A 20,334-nucleotide genomic window follows, 5' to 3' on the forward strand; every position below is an offset into this window, starting at 1 on the left:
ATCCAAACTGGTCCACTTATGCTGGTAAGTAAAAAAAAAAACCTTTCGTTTGCATCTCAGTATAATTCCAGAGCTTTTATTTTGTTGTCATGGTTTATGTTAGATAGACCAATGTCACTTAATAAATATACAAAAATTCAACTTTAGGACATGTGTGGTTGTATGCTTTTATTTTGTTACTAGTCTCACATTTACATCAGTTAGCTAACTGTCCAGCTAACTAACTACCAAACTATAACTTGGTAAAAAAAAAAAAACTTCTTGTTGATAATGTAGCCTTCATTAAGTTAATAAGGCTTAAAATTCATAATGCAAAGACTTTATGTGTCATCAGATATTATAGTCCCTGTTCAATCGACTGTTCAGCTGGGTTTCCAATGTCAGTTAGCTAGCAACGCCACTGTGGTACCGTTCATATTTTGCCATATCGTAGCTGATAACTGTAAAAGCCACAAGTGCCACACTTGAAGCACTTCTTGAAAAAGTTTGCGTGTTATGCATAAATCAAGTGCCCCAAAGTGCTTCTTGAATGGATGGCTTGATAGATAGGCTCATGAGGTGACGTACAGTAGGATGTGTGCCAGGTTGGATGTTCAACTGAACCTCCCCATAGGTTGCAGCCAGATATACCTGCAGAATTTAGTTACATGGTATGTTTGAATACCAGGGAATTCAAATGATTTCTGATAGTGAGCAGAAGCCTTACCGTAGTTCCGCCAACACAGATGATTTTATCTTGTGGGATTTGTCTAAGTTCCTCTCTGGGGTAATGAAGTATGATGGTTTCCAATACATCTAGGGGATGTATGCACACCACAGCCTTTACGTCGTGGGCTGCAGTGGGAGAGCTGCACTGCCATCCTCAAACAGACCGCACTCAGCTCACTGAGTGCAGCAAGTCCGGAGTCACAGGCTTCCTGTTTTTTAGGACATCGCCTTCAAATGCTCTCTGAGCAGAGAGATCTGTACACTCAGACTGATTTACTGACTAGTCCTGCCTTCTGGCAGGAATCTAATCTGTAACATTATCTTCATCTGTCTCTATCAGATTCATCATGTTCGAGCCACACAACGTCCATTCATCAACCCATTTTCAGAAGGTTTGACTCAAATTTACTTCAATACAGTCATAATCAATTTATAACAAGTTAAAAATATGATCTCTGTAGTCAGTAGAGTACAGCCTATTATTTCTTTCATATCACTTTATTAATGGACCCTTTATAGCATTTAAATGTTTTAGCTTTACAACTTAAACTGTATTTAATCATTTGAATAATTCTTCATTAAAATTTCCCACCCACTACTACTGTTGTAGCCTTCCAGAGGTTTTTAATTTAATTGCCATGGGAGCTGAAACCTTAGATTTTGCTTACATAAAGAATTAGTACTTAGAAGGCTTACATTCAGTGTAATGCTTGCATTGAGTAATATCTAAAGATACATTTATGGCATTTAAAATTAATTGATATTCTATAGTTTGTTTCAAAGTTTACCTAGCAATGAACTGGCATCCCATCCACTGTGTATCTAAGTCGTTATAAGAGGGATGACTGATGCTCTACAATTTATTTTTATGAGTTTCTAAATAAAAAGGGATTTATAGAACAATGCAAACACCACATGAAACAAGCCTCTGACTTTGAATTGACTAAATCAGAATTACAAGCGCGGCCAAAAGGGTGAGTCATATTACGGTGAATGTCAATTAGCGGTATGTGTCAGCTGTAAAAGAGCTATGACAATCAGTGCTTTGATATCCGACTGGTCAAAAGAAACATGAAGCTATCAAATTCCAAAGTGGCCAAACTGTTGGTGGCTGAATTGTAGGTGCATTGATCACAAGCACAGCAAAAATATGTCAAGGGGGATGGTTTCAAAATTCATGACTGCATATACCAAATGTGGACAGAGATGGACAGTGGTCACAAGCTGCAGATTGCCGACAGGATTAGAAAGAGCGTGCGGCTGCTGTGACTGTGATCAGAAGGTCAACAGTTCAAATCCCAAAATCAGCAAAGAGATTTTATCATTGGACGCTTGAGCTACGCCCTAACGCCCCCACCCCCAATGCCCTAGGGATGGTCTGACCATGTCTTCAATTATATATTACTTTGGATAAGCGTGTCCAGTAAATGAAGTAATCATAATATCAGTCCTGTCATACCAGTGCTCTGAACCTGCAGGTCAGTAGATGGATTTTGCTCTAGGTTGTGAAGACACATGGATAAAACAGCTGCGCGTAATCTCTCAAACAACACAGCAAGTACAGAACTGTCTTTCTCGTCATCTATGCTGAATGTGTTGTGTTGTAGCAAAATAAGTTAATATACATTTCTTTTTTTAGAAGTTTTTTGGAAGATGCTATGTTTGCCTGCTTTGTACTACAAAGACTGGTGGACTAAGTATGCAATAAAACATATGTACACAGTAAACAAAGCCAATATGTGGTTATACACACCAGCGAGGCCCAAACTGTACAGTCCATATGCCAAATGCCTCCATCTCCCACACATTTCAAAGCTAGTTTTAAATCTTCAGCCCTATAAATTGAAGCTGCATTGTACGTATATTAAACGTCACTACTGTGACATCTAATCATATAACCATGAACATATATATATATATATATATATACTATAAATGCCAATAAACAAGATATAGAATGTAGTATAAAGATTAATGATATTATTCATGATTTAGACACATGATTTAAAGACATTATTTTAGTTTTCTTCTGCAGTGATTTGTCATTCTGTTTGGTTTTCTATATTGGACTTTTTGTATATTGTAATGTTTTTCTATTTTCAGGTACTTATTAAAAATGATTATGTAAAATATTATGGGAGAACCACAAAGTGTGCTCAAACATTTGATAAACAGTGTTGTTTGAGGTACCTGGGCTGAATATTGTAATATCATAAAACATATTGCAGTGAATCTGGTAGCCCAGTTACGCTGCCGGATCATGTTGGCGATGCTGTTAGGGTCACTGGCTGCAGCATGAAAGACTCAAACATCACTCATGGCGAGCGGCTGCCCCTGCGGCATCAGCACAGCGCATGAATATAAAAACATTCACATTCAGCCACACTTGGGTAATTTAGATGTTTAGTAAATGGCTTGAATTGAGTCGACTTGGAAAAACTTGGGATGATTGGCGCAATTCTCTTCCAGTTTTCAGTAAGCAACTCATTTCAGACTTATTAAGGAAAATTTGACAAGAATAGTGTGATTAATAGATTAATCCTCATGATCAAGAACATTTCACCTAAAATTTATGAAACGGATTAATGTGTGTAAAAGAACTACGCATTCGCATGCTAATGTACTTTTAAAAATTTGCTCAAAACAGACTAAATGCTGTAAATCAGTCTTTTGCATACTCTTTAATAATGACATTTAAACATTTGATATGATTTATTATATAAGTTATATGTATATTAACTATTTTGAAAGGATAAATGTGTCCTCAATATTTTATGGATTTACTACGGAAAGCTTCGTCAGTGATGATGATTTGAAGAAAAACACTCATGAATGGTACATATTCTGCATAATTAATAAGACGGACATGGCCTCACGTCCCATTCTGTGAAATTTCCAGTGCATAAGCTATAACTGGCACAGCTATGTTACAGCGTATATTAACGCACTACGCTACTGGCAAAATACCTAGGAGCGATTGGCAACGCTTGAAGTCACGCTTGATTTGCAGAGCCGCTGACGTCAGCCGACGGACACAGTTGATTTACGCATGCGCGTCGGACTTCCATGGATTTTTTTCGGGCAGCGTGCGCCTACCTGAAGCTCGATAGGAAACTGCAGTCCCAGAGCTCTTCCTCGGCGCCGCGCTCCGCCATCTTGGCTCCATTGACTCCATTGCTTAAAGCTTAATTCGGGCATTTCGGCGCATGCGACGAAGCCACTATGGCGCTGATTTGAGCCAGTTTCATAACCTTGGGAGGGAGGAGTCTGGCGTGCTTGAGAGCCGGGGCAGCGATGTGACGGAGAAAAGGAGGAAAACTAGAGCAACTGCGAACTGAAGAGGAAATCGTTACGGTGGTCGATTTTCTCCCAAGCGTAGTACCTGGATGTACGTGGGAGCGGGGAAATGGGTGCCTTTTAAACAGAGAGCAGGCAAACGAATTATTTGTAGCCCTTCTTGACGTTTAGGGCATAGCATAGAGGCGTTCAGTTTAGTCGGTTAGTGGATTGCCAACTAAGAAACAAGGGATGTGGTCTGTGCGATAATATTTTTCCCAGTAATTGTCGATAGCTATCCCAGCCATCTCGCTTGCAATATAGCAAACGGAGGGAGTATCCCGGGCGTTCCGGCAAAGAGAGACATCGATCTGACGCCAAAAGTGGGGTGAATATAAAAAAAATAAAAATAAACCTCAGTTTGTCGCCTTCGACAGGAGGGTTACACAGCTGAAAGACGGGAAGGTGGGGTCGGTGAGAGGAGGAGGAACTGGCTAAATCATCACCTGGCGACGTGCAGGGGGAATCGAAAGGAGTCTTTTGGGATCTGGGCAACGTACAAGGCGACCCGTTTGGTTGCATTATCATATAAACACCCACGAACGGGACTGCCCCCCCCGCACCCACCCTTTTTGAGACTTTTCTGGAGGATAATTCGCCACCCATTCTTTTTGGACCATGGCCGACGACGACGTCCTCTTTGAAGATGTGTACGAGCTCTGCGAGGTGATCGGAAAGTAAGTGGCGAGCGAACCGAGCGGCGATGCGGGCCGTCCGGCACCGGCGCGGGCGTCAAGTTTCTGCAGCCGCGGGTCTCATGTCGCCTTATTAAATGGCGAGCCCATGGGTGCCGGGATGTTTTTGTGCAGATTTGTAAATACCGTTGGACTGCGTGGAGAAGTAAATTAGAATTACTCTGTCAGACGCCGTAATCCCGGTGCGCACCCAAAGACCTGCGGGGATTAACGTGCAGTCAGTCAGACGTGCAGAGGTACCAGATGAGTGCCGTTAATGCTAGTAGCACTCGTGTAATTCTTTTGTTAGTGTTTTCCCTTTACTCGAGTAATAAAATGGTGAAGCATGCGGGCGAAGCGTCTGGCCGCATGTGTTTTCCCCATATCCGACGTAGGCGGACCTTTCCTTGGAAAGCGCTTACCGGAATCCACACCGCACCTGTGCTTTTTGCTTAACTTACAAAAAAAACCCTCGAACAACATCATTACGACGACGGCACAGAGAGTCATAAGTGGAAAGCTTTAAGCCTACGTTCTGGGAATTTAATTAAAATGAATTTTATTGAATTAAGGATGTCTGCTGACAAGCTGTTAGCGGAAACCCGTAGTTTTTATGTTGTCTGCAGTCGGTTTTTATCGTTGCTGGACAATTTGGTAACATTTTTTGTTATATTACGTGCCCTCCACAAGACCTGCATTGTTTTCCGATTTATTTTGTACTAGTGATATGTATGATTCAGATTCTGGTGCTGTCCTGGTTATAAGGAAGCAGGCTGACCCAAAGGTAGTATACATAGTGGAAGTTATGCATGGATGCCCGCTGTTTTCGGCTTTGAGTTGTTGTTTGAGCCGTGGAAGTCACACTGGCACTCCTGGCCTTGGGTTACCCCTTTGACTGACGTAGGCATCTTTGTGGGGGTCATGGTTCTACATCTGGAAGAAACACATTCTTCTAGCCACGAGTAGACTTTGATCTCGATATTAAGGCCTTTAATTTGGTACAGGAGCTTCAGACGTCTTAGCCTGGAGCCTGCCTGCTTACAGTCATGAATAAATCAGATTTTGCTCTCCTTGCATTTTTGGAAAGGTTGGGTAAATGGCTTCCAATTTGATTATACGGGATTATATATGCTGACAGGTGCTGTATTACCGGTTTTCTGCCTTATGAAAGCTTGGCACTTTCCATGTTTTGGCTGTCCTGGAATGTGTGTGAATTTTTGGAGCTTCCCTGCGTAGATTTACAACAAGATCATTTCTGCGGGCGTTCTATAAAATAAGGTCTTTTCTGAGGCTAAAAGGCTGCTCCTTATCTGGAAATATGCGGATAGGAGTGTTCAATGTCTGAGTGCTTGGGTCTTTGCTTGTGGGGTCTGTAATGCTCACCTTTACTAGCTTTTTTTATGTAGGTTTTGCATATATCCTGATGGAATGGCAGCTCTGGGGGAAGCATAGGTGTCTCTCACCTACAGGGTTAGAGGATTGAATCCCACCTCTTTGTGTGTTTGCCTGTGTTGCGTGGGATTCCTCTCTAAATTAAATTGTCCGTGGAGTGTGTGTATGGCCCCTATGATGGTCAGGCTTTTCATCCTGGATGTGCCCCATCTCTGTACTGGCTAGGATAGTCTGAAGACCCCCCCCCCTTTCTCCCATGCATTTAGAAGATGGATATGTTGAAACCTTAGCTGACCGTAGTATAGGTGGATTGAATACAGTGGCACTGAGTTTGAAAATAGTGATAATTCTCTGAAACGCTTTGTTTTTGCCTGTGCGCTTTGACAGTTTGTTCTTTTTTGATTAATGGGATGGAGTATCTCTTCAAGCAGTGAAGAAATGCAGGTTGTGCCATTGGTGCCGCCGTCTGTTCTGGATTCACTTTCATTATTGGACTGCTCTCCTCTTTGGATCCCTGTGCTGGTGTAGTTTTGTTTTGTTATGGGCAGTGTTCCCTTTGCACCCTAGTGCAATTTCCACACTAAATGCACCCCCGAGTTCCTGTGTACACACCTCCCAGCGTGGCTGTGTGAAGGACTACAGCTCGTCCCATCTCCAAGTTTTCTTTTGGAAGCCTGGACCCTCAAGAAGAGCTTGTGATTGTCTGTACTGCATAGCTATAAGAGCTGGAGGCAGTTTTCCGTTTTGTGTTAATAGTTATTCCTTTGTGTGTAGTTAAATGTGCTGACATGAACACCAACAACTAAACAATAGCTTTTAAATGTGAGCTAGATGCTTATTTGCTGCTGTTTTTGCAGGTTATGCAAACTATTACTATACAGCCCAAGAATAAATATGTTTTAATGTTATAAAGTATTATAAAACTTTAACATGGTTGCTGTGTGATTTCTCTGTCCTATTGGTTAACTGGATTTGATATCACTGATGATTGCAAATGGGAGACTATCTTCTCAATAGTGATTGATACTCATGGTTGTTTGATGCATGACTGCTGGACTTCTATGGATTTTTTCCCCCCCAGACAGTGAGACTGATCCTAAGTGTTTTTTTTTTTTTCTGGGTGAAGCTCATCATGAATCGGAAATACATTTTTTTTCCCTCACTCTGTGACCTTTTTGTGTTTTGTATGTTGTGTTTGAGTGATAAAATGGTTTATAAAAAAATCGCAAAATGAGTCCTTTCGTGAAACATTTACTATTTAAGACTTCATGTAAAGAATTATTTTTGCGTGACTTGTTTCAGAGCAGCAGACAAGGTAAATGCCAAAATGTTCTATCCTCAGTCCTTGCCATATTTTCTAAAAGCAAAGCATTCACTGAATTATGATAAATAAGCTGAATCTAGACACTCTTTTTGAAAGTGTGAATCCAGGTGGCTGTTGGTCAACTCTGTAAATTGTCTGATTGAAATTAGTGAAAGTTTTAAATAATTGATATGATGCCAGCCTTAGATTATTCCACATTGGTCATGATTTCCATGCCGGTTTGAGTGCATGAGAAAATGACGTTAAAAGTACTTTGATATTAACAGCCGTGAATATCAGTGTGTAATCTAAAAATGTATCTGCTTTTTCATTGCATGAATGCCTTGTGAACACGTTTAGCGGCATTTACGGCATGCATGATAGTGCCTGTAAGTGCCGTACTGCGTCTTGGGGGAAAAAACTGCCAGATAGAAATGCTTAACTGTATTTTATGTTGTGCATTTTATATCGAAAGTCTGTGATTTAAATCTTTAAAAGCATCCATTTAGCCTCTGCTGAGATACTGAATCAGTTGATTACGATCTTGAATTTTGTAAATGGGTTGACGGTGTGTGTTTTAAATGTCTGTACTATAACCTGGTTGCAGTAATGTGCGTTTAATAAATATGTAATTGCTGTGATGTCGTCCTTGCATGATGGGAGGAATCTTGTTTCGCTGTAGCAGAATGGCTTTTGAAAATGCAGAGCAGATGTTACTCATTAATGGATATCGTTAGTTTTGTGTGAATGCCTTCAATGGGATCCTGATATTGATTTAATGTGAAGTGCGAATGGGGGTCGTTTATCAGTGGGGACGGCGTATGGAAGCTGGTAATGAAGAGGGGCTGGACTTTTGCTGCTTGGCGCTGGTAGCTTTACTGATGTCGATAGCAGATAGGCTATGACTTTCAACAACAGGGTTTGAGGTGGCAGACTTGTTCTGTGGGATGGCTGCAGGAGGTGCCCGGCCAGGTTCCCCGGGGCTGGGTTATTCAGTTGGAGCCCATTCAGATGATGTGAGCTGTGGTCCAGAACTACACCTGAAGAACAGCCTACTGAGGCAGTAGTGCATCGGTGAGCATCGGTAAAGAATAACGGCAATAAACGTGAGCCAGCCTCAAGCCTGGTATGTGATTGAGTTTTACTGGTATGATTCTCTGGTTGAGATATTTGTCTTGTGACTGTAATGATTATAATGTGGCTGATGATAATAGATTTAGTGATACATGTGCTGAAAGATATTTTTTTGCTTCTGCAGTATGGTGTTGCTTTATGGCGAAATGCTTGCATTTAACAGCCTGCCATGTGTCCAGCTGAGCATGTGATATGAACCTTTAATGGTCTACCATGCCGGGCTGCCTTTAATCTGGGGGATGCTGCTTCTTTGGTGAAAGGCTGTGGCCAGCCGAAACATGCTGAGCATTTTTTTAGTGTGTGTGTGTGCGTGCCTGTGTTAAATCCATTTTAAGAATAATTAGCTTTTATGTTTGTGGGAATGTGTGTATTGAAACAACTCATTCCAGATGAGAGGCTGTGAATGTTGCATGAAAACGTTGTTGGGCGTAGTTGGGTGTTACAAAGGACTCTTTGTTATTGACTTGGGGAATGTAGCCCCCCCACCGCCAGCTCAAAATAAGATTTACAACTTCCTTTTGTGGAAGCCCATACCTTTTGCAAGGTTTCAAATAGTCAAAATTTGTAACTAAATGACATTATGACAGTTGATTTGATTAATCAAAAATACCCTGTCCATCAAAAAAAGATTGGACCCACTTAAGTTGACCCTGGTCTGTGTCTATGTGTACTTGATTCTCACTGCATGAGACCATGTAGTACAGCAGTTCTGATTTGAGGTATGAGGGTAAAAATCACAGTTGATTTCCCATAGTCCATTGTGTGCTCACTGTGTACCCTTGTTGATCGGTCGTGATGCTTACAGCAGTGTGGAATGCTGCCGTAGCCATTTTTGATCATGTGATTTAAATTGTGGCCTGTGCTGCCTGGGGTAGGGTCCAGTTGCCCCTGTGATCATGACCAGGATAAGCCATTAGAAGGCGGATGGATAGATTTACCTAATCTTCTGTGCCAAGGTAAACTTGTAATATTGTAATCGTTTATTTCAGGAGGTGAAAATGGTCTTCAGCATATACACTATAGGAAAGTTTTACTAAATTACGACTCTAAGCTTTGTTTGACTGCAACAGTAATTCTTTTTACTTTTAAATGATTGTTTAAAGTTCCTCTCGGGTGAGTTGGTGCAGGACTCTGACACTTTCGGATGCCTTTCCCCGATTGTAAACTGGGAAGGGAGGTTGTCCCGTTTCCAGTTATTCAGTGCTCTGAAGTTTTAAGATAAATGAAGGGGTTATTTATGCATTTATCCACTATAGGCACAGGTAGACTTCCCTCCAAATCACTTGTTGAGTAATTTTTTTGACTGGGAATACCAATAGTTATAATATGGTAATTGTCTCTCCCAACAGCCAAAACATTTGGCATTTCATTCGTTTTTGAAGGGCAGTCTTTATATACAGATGCTGTGAAGACGAGTTTGCGTGTCAGATCTGCAGATAAAACCTTTTCAGTTTCCTCAGTTTCCCTTGACGCTGTTTACAAAGCAGGCTGTATTTAAGTGGTTCTGAAATGCATTGTTACATCATTTGTTTCTGACTTTTTTTTTTTTCCTTGAAGTTTTTTCTCTCCAGAAGCCTGAGGTGTTTTCTCTTGTCCGCAGAATGTTACTTTACGTGACAGTGCCATATAATGTACCCGCTCCAAAAAGAACCGCATCTCACATTCGCGTACAGCTCTAACCGCTGTGGAGAGTCTCTCTGCATTCTTTTGTTATCATTCAAAAGAGGAGCAAAATCCTGAAATTGTTACAGAGCTAATTGGCCCCATAGCTCCTGGCACCCCAAGACCAGACAGTCAGTCTGCCATAATGCTTTGAGAGATCTCTCACCATGAAACAGAGATGACAAGAGAAGAGTAAGCCATGAATTCACGTGAGCTTGTGAATGGCTATGAACAATTCCCACAAGCGCTTCTGTATCCATCGAGACTCGCATTTGCTTTAGAGCAGTTGTGGGAGTAGTTGATGTAAGAGGAACAGTTGTGTTAGCATGTTAGCTCTCCACAGAGCATTCGCTGTGGATGTTCTATCCATGGTCTTCCAGGGATTTGTCATGCCCTGGCACTGACTCTGGACCTATGACCCTGGCACTGCCCAGCCCACGACACTCTGTTTCCGATCTGCAAGTGACAAGGATAAAAAATACAAACGGTATCCGATCTTTGACATGTCTACACTGTCTCTTACTTCCTTAGGTGACACTTTTTTAGAATAATTTAACACTTTAAGTTGTATCTTTGCTGAATGTTTACTACAGTCCCGGATCCTGTCTCAGGGCTTGAATCATTTGGTAACAAATGCCAGTTTTTAGTTGGCAACTTGACGTAGGGTGAGGGAAGTGTTAGAAAGTTCAAAAACTTGAGGACTAGATCAATGGCATTCATTTAGAACAGGGCATCAGAGGGAGAAGAAACCAAGAACAATGTTTTTAAAAGGCAGGGCAGGGTGAGAGGTTATTTATATAGCACATTTTCAAATACTGGTACATTAAGAGTGCTTTACATATATAAGTGCAAGTAATAGGAATCAAGTGAAAAAGTAAAAGGAAAAGACAATATAACAAAAAAGCACCAATATTAATTATGTCGCAGTGTTAATCAAAGGCTCTAAATACCTATATGATGTGCGATACAGGGACTCCCTGTGGTAGGTAGACTATCAGTGGAAATATTTCAAAAGAGTTCAGCATTGTCTCTTGGTGTAGTGTGATGTGTGCTGCGACATTTGTGTTCTGCTGTTCGACAACTATTGCCAAATCAAAGCGGAAAGCCCATTGATGATGAGATGGAGGGGACAGCGTGGGTTTGCGCTGACATTCCCTTGGATAAATAGAAAAAAGAGCCGTTTCTTCTTTGTACAATATTAACAAGGCCCATGTTTAGACTCTATGCACACCCCAACTGTTAAATCAGCATTTAAATATATGGCACTTTTTGAATTGCCCTGTCTCTCTGCTCTGCTTGGTCAGCTGACCCAGCTATGAAACTAACCTACAATTTAAATATTCTGCCTGTAAAAATACACAAGAGCTTTTAGTATATACTTGTGGACAGTGTCAGCAAAACAATTATTAAACATTGGTTGATGTCATTGTTGTGGGTTATAATAACGGAGTAGTGCGCTAGTACTGGAAATTGTGTATAAAATGAAATCATTGTTATGGAAGTTTCGTACCTGATTATTGGCAAAATATATTGATTTCATTTGGATGATGGCGGCGTGTTAATTCAGAAGCTAAAAATCCCATTATCTTCTTATTGTGTACCTCTTGTTTTCTGACCTGGGTGGGGGGATTTTTTCAGTACAGGGATTTCAGTGTTGATTTTTTTTTTTAGTCTTTGTCTCTGCTGGTTGTAAACTGAGACTTCAGGGTTATTCATCGAAAAAAAGATGCAGCGTGATCTCTGCTCTGCGTTGCCATCATGTACCTCTTTCAAATATTTGCGATGCTCCATTCCTCCTCAGATAAAGATAAGCTGTGTTTACTGGTGGGATTGCGGTGCCAAGATGTTACATGGCAGGCAGATTTAGTATTAAGGATGCATCATTTACAGAAATTCCATGAAGATTCTAAAAATATATACTCTGAAGTCCCCTTGCATTTTTTATGTAGTAGTAGTGGTGGTAGTATTTAGTTATGTTTTAACACTGTACGAAAGTCACCTTCTATAGGCCATTTTTGGAAAAAAAAAAAGAGTTTTTGCAGTTTAAATTGTAGAATTGTTTTTTTTTTCATGTTCAAACAAACCATTATTAGTGAGGTAGTGCTACTGACATGTAAGTTGCTAAAACTTGTCCCAAATGTGTCTCTCTGTGGCTTAGGGATCCATTCGTACTGCTTTCTCCGCACCAGCTGCCCTCATTCTTCAGGATAAGAGTGAAGCTGTCAGCTCCAACCTGACCATCACTTGCTTGTGAAGCTTTAAATGCTGGCCCACACCCTCCCCCTTCCCCTTCCATCCTGCTTTGTGGGTGTCTCAGCCTCCGGCCTTTAACAGAATGTTTGATTATGGCCCTTTTGGCCGGCTGGTGTGAATGTGTCCATAGGGGCTTTTGTCTGCACTCGTCACGGTCTATTTTAAAAACATTTCCCTTTGGTCTCTAGGCTTGGTCTGGCTTCCCGCACTCTGGAGAATGGGTGCCATCGGAGGGCCTGGTTACATGCTGCGCAATGCTGTAAAATTGGAGGCAAAGTTGTGCTTTTATTTTTCGCCCCGTCCTGTCACTCCTGCATATTGCGCAAGAACGGTAACACCCCTCCCCCCTCCCCCAATTCACTTTCTGTTCCCATTGACATTGCTGGGTGTCTGTGTCTGTCTTGTGCCGACTGACATCATGGCCCTTACCAGAATACCTGGTTTGAAGACGGATGGATGGACTTGTTTATACTTGCTTGTAAATTGAATCAGGTGTTGAAGGATAGAAGCAGGTGCTTTTCCAGTCTTGGCAGATGTGCTGTTTTCTATATTTGTCTGTGTTTCTCCATCTTGTAATGCTCACTTTACTTTATTTACCTGGTCAGATTGACTCTGTTTTCCTGTCCCTGTGGGAGATTCTGACACTGGAGAAGAACGATGCCTCAGCAACTGAAATTTGTATTATTTTGAGAGGGGTAATACTGACATCCCTTATTTAAATGCATATATTCCTCTTGATTTCATTAGGCATGAAGTGTATCTGAAGGCAGAGCGCCTGACATAGCATTTGCTTTTCCGGGGTGGTGGGTTTTCTCGCCCCTAGTCTCATTCTGCTTATTCTAATGGTAGCAGAATAAGCAGCATATTGATGATGATGATGATGATGATGATGAGAACCCTTTATTACTGTTGCAATACACCATGTCACTTGTCACAAGTACCAGTGGAAAAACAACTGGGCATCAACCCGACCATACATATACACAAACATCACAGTATAGGGGGTAGACAGGTCGGGAGACAGGGGCAAACAGAGAGAAGAAAAAGAAGCAGAATAACATGAAGAGAGAGGAGGAGCATAAAAAAACAGCCCCCAGACTGTACTCCAGTGGGGAGGACATTGTAGGAACCGAAAAAAACACCTCAGCAACATAAGCACATGGTCACTACACCTTGCAACATAAAAAGGCACGACTTGCAACAGGTGAGGGAAATGGGGAGGTGAAGGTAGTCCAGCATAGACAAACAGCTATCCGGTCCTGCAGCCATGGAGGCGCTGGTCACAGACCCGCCTGTTCACGCTCAGGGTATGAAGCGGCGAAGGTGTGGGATGGGGGAGGGTGCGGTGAGTCCTTGGGATTGGGGGAGAGGAATGCCCCATTGCTATACTGTGTGCCTGTCTGACAGCCCTGACTTGCCGTTTCCCACGTTTAATCCTCTATGGAGTTCATCCTCCGCCCTTCTGCCTGGCCTCTGAACTGTATTCTTTACTGGTGAACTCCATCTGGAAGCACATAGACAACCCCACTGCAGATGTAAGCTGCCATTTGTACATGCTTTTCTGTAATGTAATAGCAGCCCTACAGAGTTAGAGCCGCTAAAAGATGTAATTATATCCAGTTTAGGAGTCCCACATGTGCAGAGCCTCTGATGACCATATCAGTGTTACAGTCCAAAGCTGCTCTACTTAAAACCTTTTATAGCGTCGAGCTTGTCTGTGCTGTGGCCTGTGTTGTGGTCCGGTTTGTTTTGGGGCTGATAGTTTATATTGCCTGTGATTCCCCCCCTCGTGGTAGGTGAAGGTGCTGCCTGACATCTGCGTTTGGACAGGCCGGCGGGCGGGAACCTTTCTAGGGGATGTCGTGAGGGTGACCTCATTGGGGTTTGTTGACACCCCGGCCTGAGTAGCTGGGCGTGTTGGATGTAACAGTCCTCAGAGAAGCTGGGGGTGTCCGAGCCTCCCCTGTGCCTCACCTGAAGAACCTGCCTTTTGTTTGGTCGGCTTTAACTCCAGAACTCCTGTGTAACCAGGAGAATAATTGTATAATGATGAACTGACCAGACACCGTAAGTATTTTTAATAGCTTATGTTCTGTGGGCTATTCTTGACCATATGGATATCCTTCTTAGCTCCTGTTCGCTTCCTATGCATTTTGGCTAATGTTATATTCACATTTACACTCGCTATATAATTTTCTTTCCATATCTATGATATAACTGTATAACTAGAGCAGGGAGCTGATTGAGGTCTGTGCGTGTGTGAGGTGACCAGGCAGAGCAAAAATGTAACCTAAGTGCCCCCTCCCTCTGTGCGGATCACCTGTGTTACTGCGTGGCGTGTGCAGTGTTGAAATAATAATCCGCCCCCATTAATCCGGGCCCTCTACTGTGCGCCCTGTACTTGGGCCAGACTCCTTTCTCAGTCAATGACATTTATTACCTCCAGTTGGAGCATATTGTTGCAAATGAACCCCCCTTATTTTAGTCCGAGTCTATTGGCTGTAATTTAAAAGAGATGGATCGTGAGTTGATGAGTACTACAGTAATATGTTAGTAATTTATCAGAGGCTTATGTTCCTGGCAGGCTTGGGGGTAATGAAAGTACCTCCTCATAGCAAAAGAAGACATCTTCCAGATGGAGGATATTGTTTTACCTTAATTAGAATTAGCGTTCATGATTTATTTTATGTACACTTCTCAGCCGTTGGAGGTGGATGTGCCACGATCACCTCATACCTAAGATTGCCTGTGACAGCCCTACCCAACATGCCACTATGTGCCGTGGAGTGTGATTGGCCCTGTGTTGCCGGGTGGCGCGCTGCCTACGGTTCTGCACCCCATAAAACATGCACTCACCTGCACTGGATCCAACCGTCTTACTGATATCCCAGCAGAGCTGCACAATAATGATGTCATGATACTAAAATCATGACCTCAATACGGGCATTGCTTTAAGTATCATGATACTAGTAGTGTAACAGTACCAATGCAGAGAAAACAGTTAAGTATTGTTCATTATTATGCACCAATGTCAATGAAATTAAAACACTTTTAATCAGACACTTATAATGACTGAGGATCATTAAGAACTATGGCCCATAATCGCAAGATGCATAGCCCACAGTAACATGCATAGCAGTACAAATTTGACCACCATTCACTTTAAACTTCTGTCCGTCTTGCCATCATGGCCATTCTGCTTGTCAGATCTGGGCAATTTCATTTGCCCAAAATAAGGTTTTTTTTGTCAAGAAAACAGGTGTCCATGTGTTTTTTATGTTTATTGAGCAGATGAATGGAAGAAACTGCTGTAACTTTTATAGGCTTTTAAATCACCTAATGTTGTCTATTTGCTTTGAGTATTTTTGATGTTGTGTTTATGGTGGAGAGTAATTGTGATGAGTGTAATTGTGGCAGTAATACGTTTTATAGTTTTGCTGTTTTTTTTTTTAAGTGTCATTAATGCCAGTACTAAAGAAATGTAATACTTAACAGCTTTCAGAAATGTGGTACCTTTTCAGTATCAGTATCCTGTGCAATACTACTGCAGAATGGACTTCAGTGATGCATCCTTTTTGAGCTGAGTGGGCTGTGATACAAATGGACGTAATCGCATGGGATTGTCGTCTTTCACAGCGGCGCCTCCCCCCACCCCCTCGTCATCCATATGCCCTTTTTCGCTCGGCGCTTCCTTGCTTGCCTTCTGGCGCTCTCTTCTCCTGCAAAGCCACCTTGCTGCTTTGAGCTCAGGAGGAATTCTTCAGCATTTCTTAGATGAGTCCTGCTTGGCTTTCGAAGGTCCGCTTCATTTCGTATTTATGTTCTGCTATGTATGTTAAACGCTATAATTAATGGAAGTTTTCCACTCGCATAAACTCAAACCAGAATGGTATGTTTGTTCTGGTTGGCCAGAAGTCTTTAAATAAAGAATTAAGTATCTTTTTTTTCCCCTGCTTTTTTAAACCTGGAACCAAAGCCTGGCCTCATGCTGGCTGCATAAGGCAATGACAGCACCCGCGGGATCGGCCTGAAAGCTCGGTCCTATCTGAGGCCTCGCTGGTTTTGACAGCTCTCTGCTCACCCCCATACATGCTAGAGGAGCTCTCTGGCTTCTGGCAATCTGCTGTCAGCTGTCAGGCCGGCTGGACCCCGCTGTGACCTCCTCAGTGTGGCATCAGTCAGGCCGCGGAGATGAAGAGCAGCCATTGTTCACTCTTCTGGTTCCTGAGATGGCTCTGTTGGAGTGCGAGTCAAACCGCACATGTGGAAATGTCTTAAAATGTGACATTTGTTCAGCATAGCATGTGTCTACTAAATTACTGGGTAACTCCCTTGGGTTTGAGAGGTTGTACTAAACTGAGTAGGTGTGATGTTGGTCGTCAGACAGTGTAGGCGGCAGAGCAACGATACGGATTTGTTGCTATTGGATGCTGTTCCTTCTCTATGTGATGAGGTTTGGGGCAGTTGTGCAGCTCTAGCTGGCTTCTGCTTTCTGCATGGGCAGGAAGTCGCACTGTATTCACACACACACACACACACACACACACACACACACACACACACACACACACACACCCCCCCATTTCTCCTCCTAGGACACAAAGAATGATTTGTCAGGCTTCCCAGGGTGCCGTGTACTACGACTGTCCTCACTGGACGCACCACACCATTTGTGTCTATGGAGCTCTTCATTAGATTGGCTGCACTTTGAAGGGTCTCGAATGCTGAAGGGTCACTGCTCTGAAAGCACTCAGTATGAATGTGGGTCTGTCTAGCAGAACAGCCCACCTTCTGGCTGATGGCCTTCTGAAGAAGGGCGACAGCAGGCTTAATATTCTCCCTAAATATGTAAACAAAGAGCAGCTACTCTGGATTCCTTTCGTAAATTCCTTTAATGTCCATATTCTGTTCAGAGGCTCATGCACCACTGTTGGGGGGGGGGCAGCGGCAGCCTCTTTCATTGTACGCTCATGTCTATAAGAGCCGTCTGCATGACCGAGCTTGTGCACTTTTATATGCGTCATTCGGCCTGAACGGGTGTCTCCTGGCATATAAAATATAGTGAGCAGGAGCTGATTGTGCAGCTGCTTTGGAGGAATCTATTTGCGAGTGAAATGGGTTAAATGACTCCATGAAACATTTGTGTTCCTACTATGTCCATGTGGTATTATTATTACTATAAGTCAACGGAGAACAATGGCTTTAATGGTTTGGGACTGGAAAGTCACTTAATTTTATGTGGAGTCTGAGGAGAACTAAAGTTACTGGTGAGGAGGGGGGGCGGGTTCATATAGTAGGTGACACGAAACAGTTCTCACCCGAGAGATGAGTTTGTTTGTCTAATTGAAACTCAAAGCTTGCCTAGAAAATGGCTTTTTTCTCTTTCAAGTGTCTTCTGGTATTATAGGTTTAATTTGCACTTATGAGGATTTTAATCAAGTTGTTTGTGGGTTTTGGACCTGTGCGTTTTCAAATGGTGGGCAGAATTAAGAAACACTCGCGACAAGTTGACAGTGCCTGGGACCCCCCCCCTCTTTCTGGCATCTTAATTCTCCACATGGTGATTTTAAGATGCCCAGCGTTCACCACAGTAAAAGCAACTAAAAGATTAACTCTTGGGGAATTACTCAATTCCAATCAGTATGTCTGTCGGTGCTTCTGCATTTTACACTCATTCTGTTTCTCATAAGTTTTCTCCTGTCGTACTACAGCATTATCACTTTAAAACCAGCTTGAGGTATAGGGCGTGGTCTCTGATCTAGCCTAGTTAGGACATGGTTGTACTACCAGTGCATGTCCTAGCACAGTGTGCTACAAAACTGTCCTGCAGTGCATTTCTCAGTTTGACCAAACCATGTGGAAACAGAGTTCAGCCCTTCTTGTAATGTAATGTCAGAAATGGCTCTGAAATAAGTCTTTTGCCCTGGTGGTTCTTGGATTGGTGCAGGACTGATATCTTCATTTATGGTTCCACGTTGGTATAGTTTGCCAGTTTGATGGTGATGGTGAGTGAAACCTTCATGTTACATTGTGTTCTGATTCGACGGTGGTGGTTGAGGTCTGGTAAGCTGCTCTTTTTTCTAAATGTTTAATTCATATTCATCACACATCACTTTTACTTGGTAACCAGATAATATTGATTTGAAATGTTTTTTTTTTTGTTGTTTTTAAAATGAGTTTGGCTGTATTTGTTTTAAACACCAGTTACACAAATGACTGTTCTGCTGTCGTCATTTTCAGTGTGAGAGCCTTCCAACAAAAGGGCTGTTTGGTTCTTGATAAAGTACAGACAGCAGTCTCACATGGGTTGACATTGTGTGTCTGTAGGAGGAAGTGTAAAAGCGATTGTTTGGATTATATTGGTGGATGCATCATCTGTCTACCTGATGTATGTAGAGCGTATGTGAGTGTGAGAGGCATTTTTGGTCCATTGTTCATGGTCACCCTGCTCTTGGACCCGAAGGCTAGAGAAGCCCAGCACCGCTGTGATAGGTTCAGGCTTCTAAAACTGTCACATTAGGCTGGAGGCAAGGAACCCTGTACTTCTGGGGTCAATGTCCAGTGGAGGTGCTCATCATATGAGAGCGCTGGGACCTGTGTGCTTGTTAATGTTATTTGTAACCTTTTCAGCAGGGGCAGTAAAATAGGAAGACCTTCACAAGAGTGTATAAAATGCCTGTGGCCCATCTTCAGCTGGTACAGTGACTTGCTGGTACTGACTTAGTACTGTTTGCGTCTTGCTCTACGCTCCTTAGGAGTGAGATTCTCTGAGACCCAACGGGAATTTATTTATTTTTTTTTTAATTGCAATAACCCCAGGAGCTGGAGGTAGCACAAGAAATATAAAATAACCAGACTGCTTGTAACAAAAGTGGGTAGTAACTAAATTAGTGGAATAAATAAGAAGATGTTGTGTTGCAGTGGAGGTGATACCGCCCTGGGGCAGGCTGGGTAATAATGGAAAGAGGCCTTGTCGAGATTCATGTGGTCCACTGCGTCTCAAGCTGGCACCTTGCTGCGTTTCACCACTTGGTCTACTTTATCCAAAGTAATTTTGGGTTCTGTGAAACACATGCATGGTATCCAAGTAACTGGCAACTAAAATCTGAAAGTTTCTCGTGTGCAGCTTAGGTCGTGTGGAAACTGCCCTTTCGGGTCTGTTATTTCTCTCCTCCCATTTGCAGTCGTTGGCCTTCTGTGCATACACTGGGAGAGACCCAGCACAGATGTTCACTGAAGGAGCATTAATAAGCTTCATTAAGGTACTTAGAGTTGCTATGAAATAAACCTGAATTGTTCTGGTTTTGAAGGACCTCTAAATGCTTGTCAGTGAGGCTTATGGGTTGAGTCATTGTCTAACGTAGATCTTTGTTCAAAAGAAATTGTTAAAGGAAATGTTTATGGCCCAGTTAATTGCACAGTGGGCTAATTAGCAGCTACCGTGTTCTTTTTCCTGCCGTTTAAATTGCTTAGCAGGTCCTAGCCTGGTCTCTGTAATAGTTCCTTATCAGTCATGGTACCAGACTGGTTGTGAACTTTCTGCTCTATATATGTTGGCTGGGCTGTCAGGCTGTTAATACTGTGGGTGCAGTATCAGTGTCCCTTTGCCTCATTATTGGTGACATCATTCAGAGTGCCTGAGAAATGCTACATTTCTAATTGGTTTTATGTTTGTGTATGTAATCTTTAAATGCTACATGGCTGCAACACTGTGTTGGTACTCATGCTCACGCCAGTGGGTTTCCAGTGATTCGCATGGGCCGTTGAAAGGAGCTGTGTATGTGGTCCAGGGTGCTCGTACCAGCCTCAGGCCAGAGACGGCGGCGAAGGTCCCCAATCCCCATGGAGTAACGCCAAACGGGCTTGAAGCAT

At 42.5% G+C, this 20,334-nt stretch overlaps 1 protein-coding gene across 5 annotated transcripts in view; it reads left to right on the forward strand.

Moving 5' to 3' along the window:
* Positions 1-3,877: 3,877 nt before the first annotated feature.
* Positions 3,878-20,334, forward strand: part of LOC125709758 (peripheral plasma membrane protein CASK-like) — an 83,759-nt gene continuing 67,302 nt past the window's right edge. For 2 of the 5 annotated variants that reach the window (XM_048978542.1, XM_048978545.1), the window contains exon 1: positions 3,879-4,721. In XM_048978542.1, the coding sequence (XP_048834499.1) occupies positions 4,663-4,721 (59 nt within the window). In that variant the 5' untranslated portion in view covers positions 3,879-4,662. Of the gene's footprint in view, positions 4,722-20,334 lie in introns of all 5 variants that reach the window. The other 3 variants (XM_048978544.1, XM_048978547.1, XM_048978543.1) reach the window with 2 other exon arrangements.

This window comes from Brienomyrus brachyistius, chromosome 16 (assembly GCF_023856365.1).
Source record: "Brienomyrus brachyistius isolate T26 chromosome 16, BBRACH_0.4, whole genome shotgun sequence".
NCBI classification, from domain to species: domain Eukaryota; kingdom Metazoa; phylum Chordata; class Actinopteri; order Osteoglossiformes; family Mormyridae; genus Brienomyrus; species Brienomyrus brachyistius.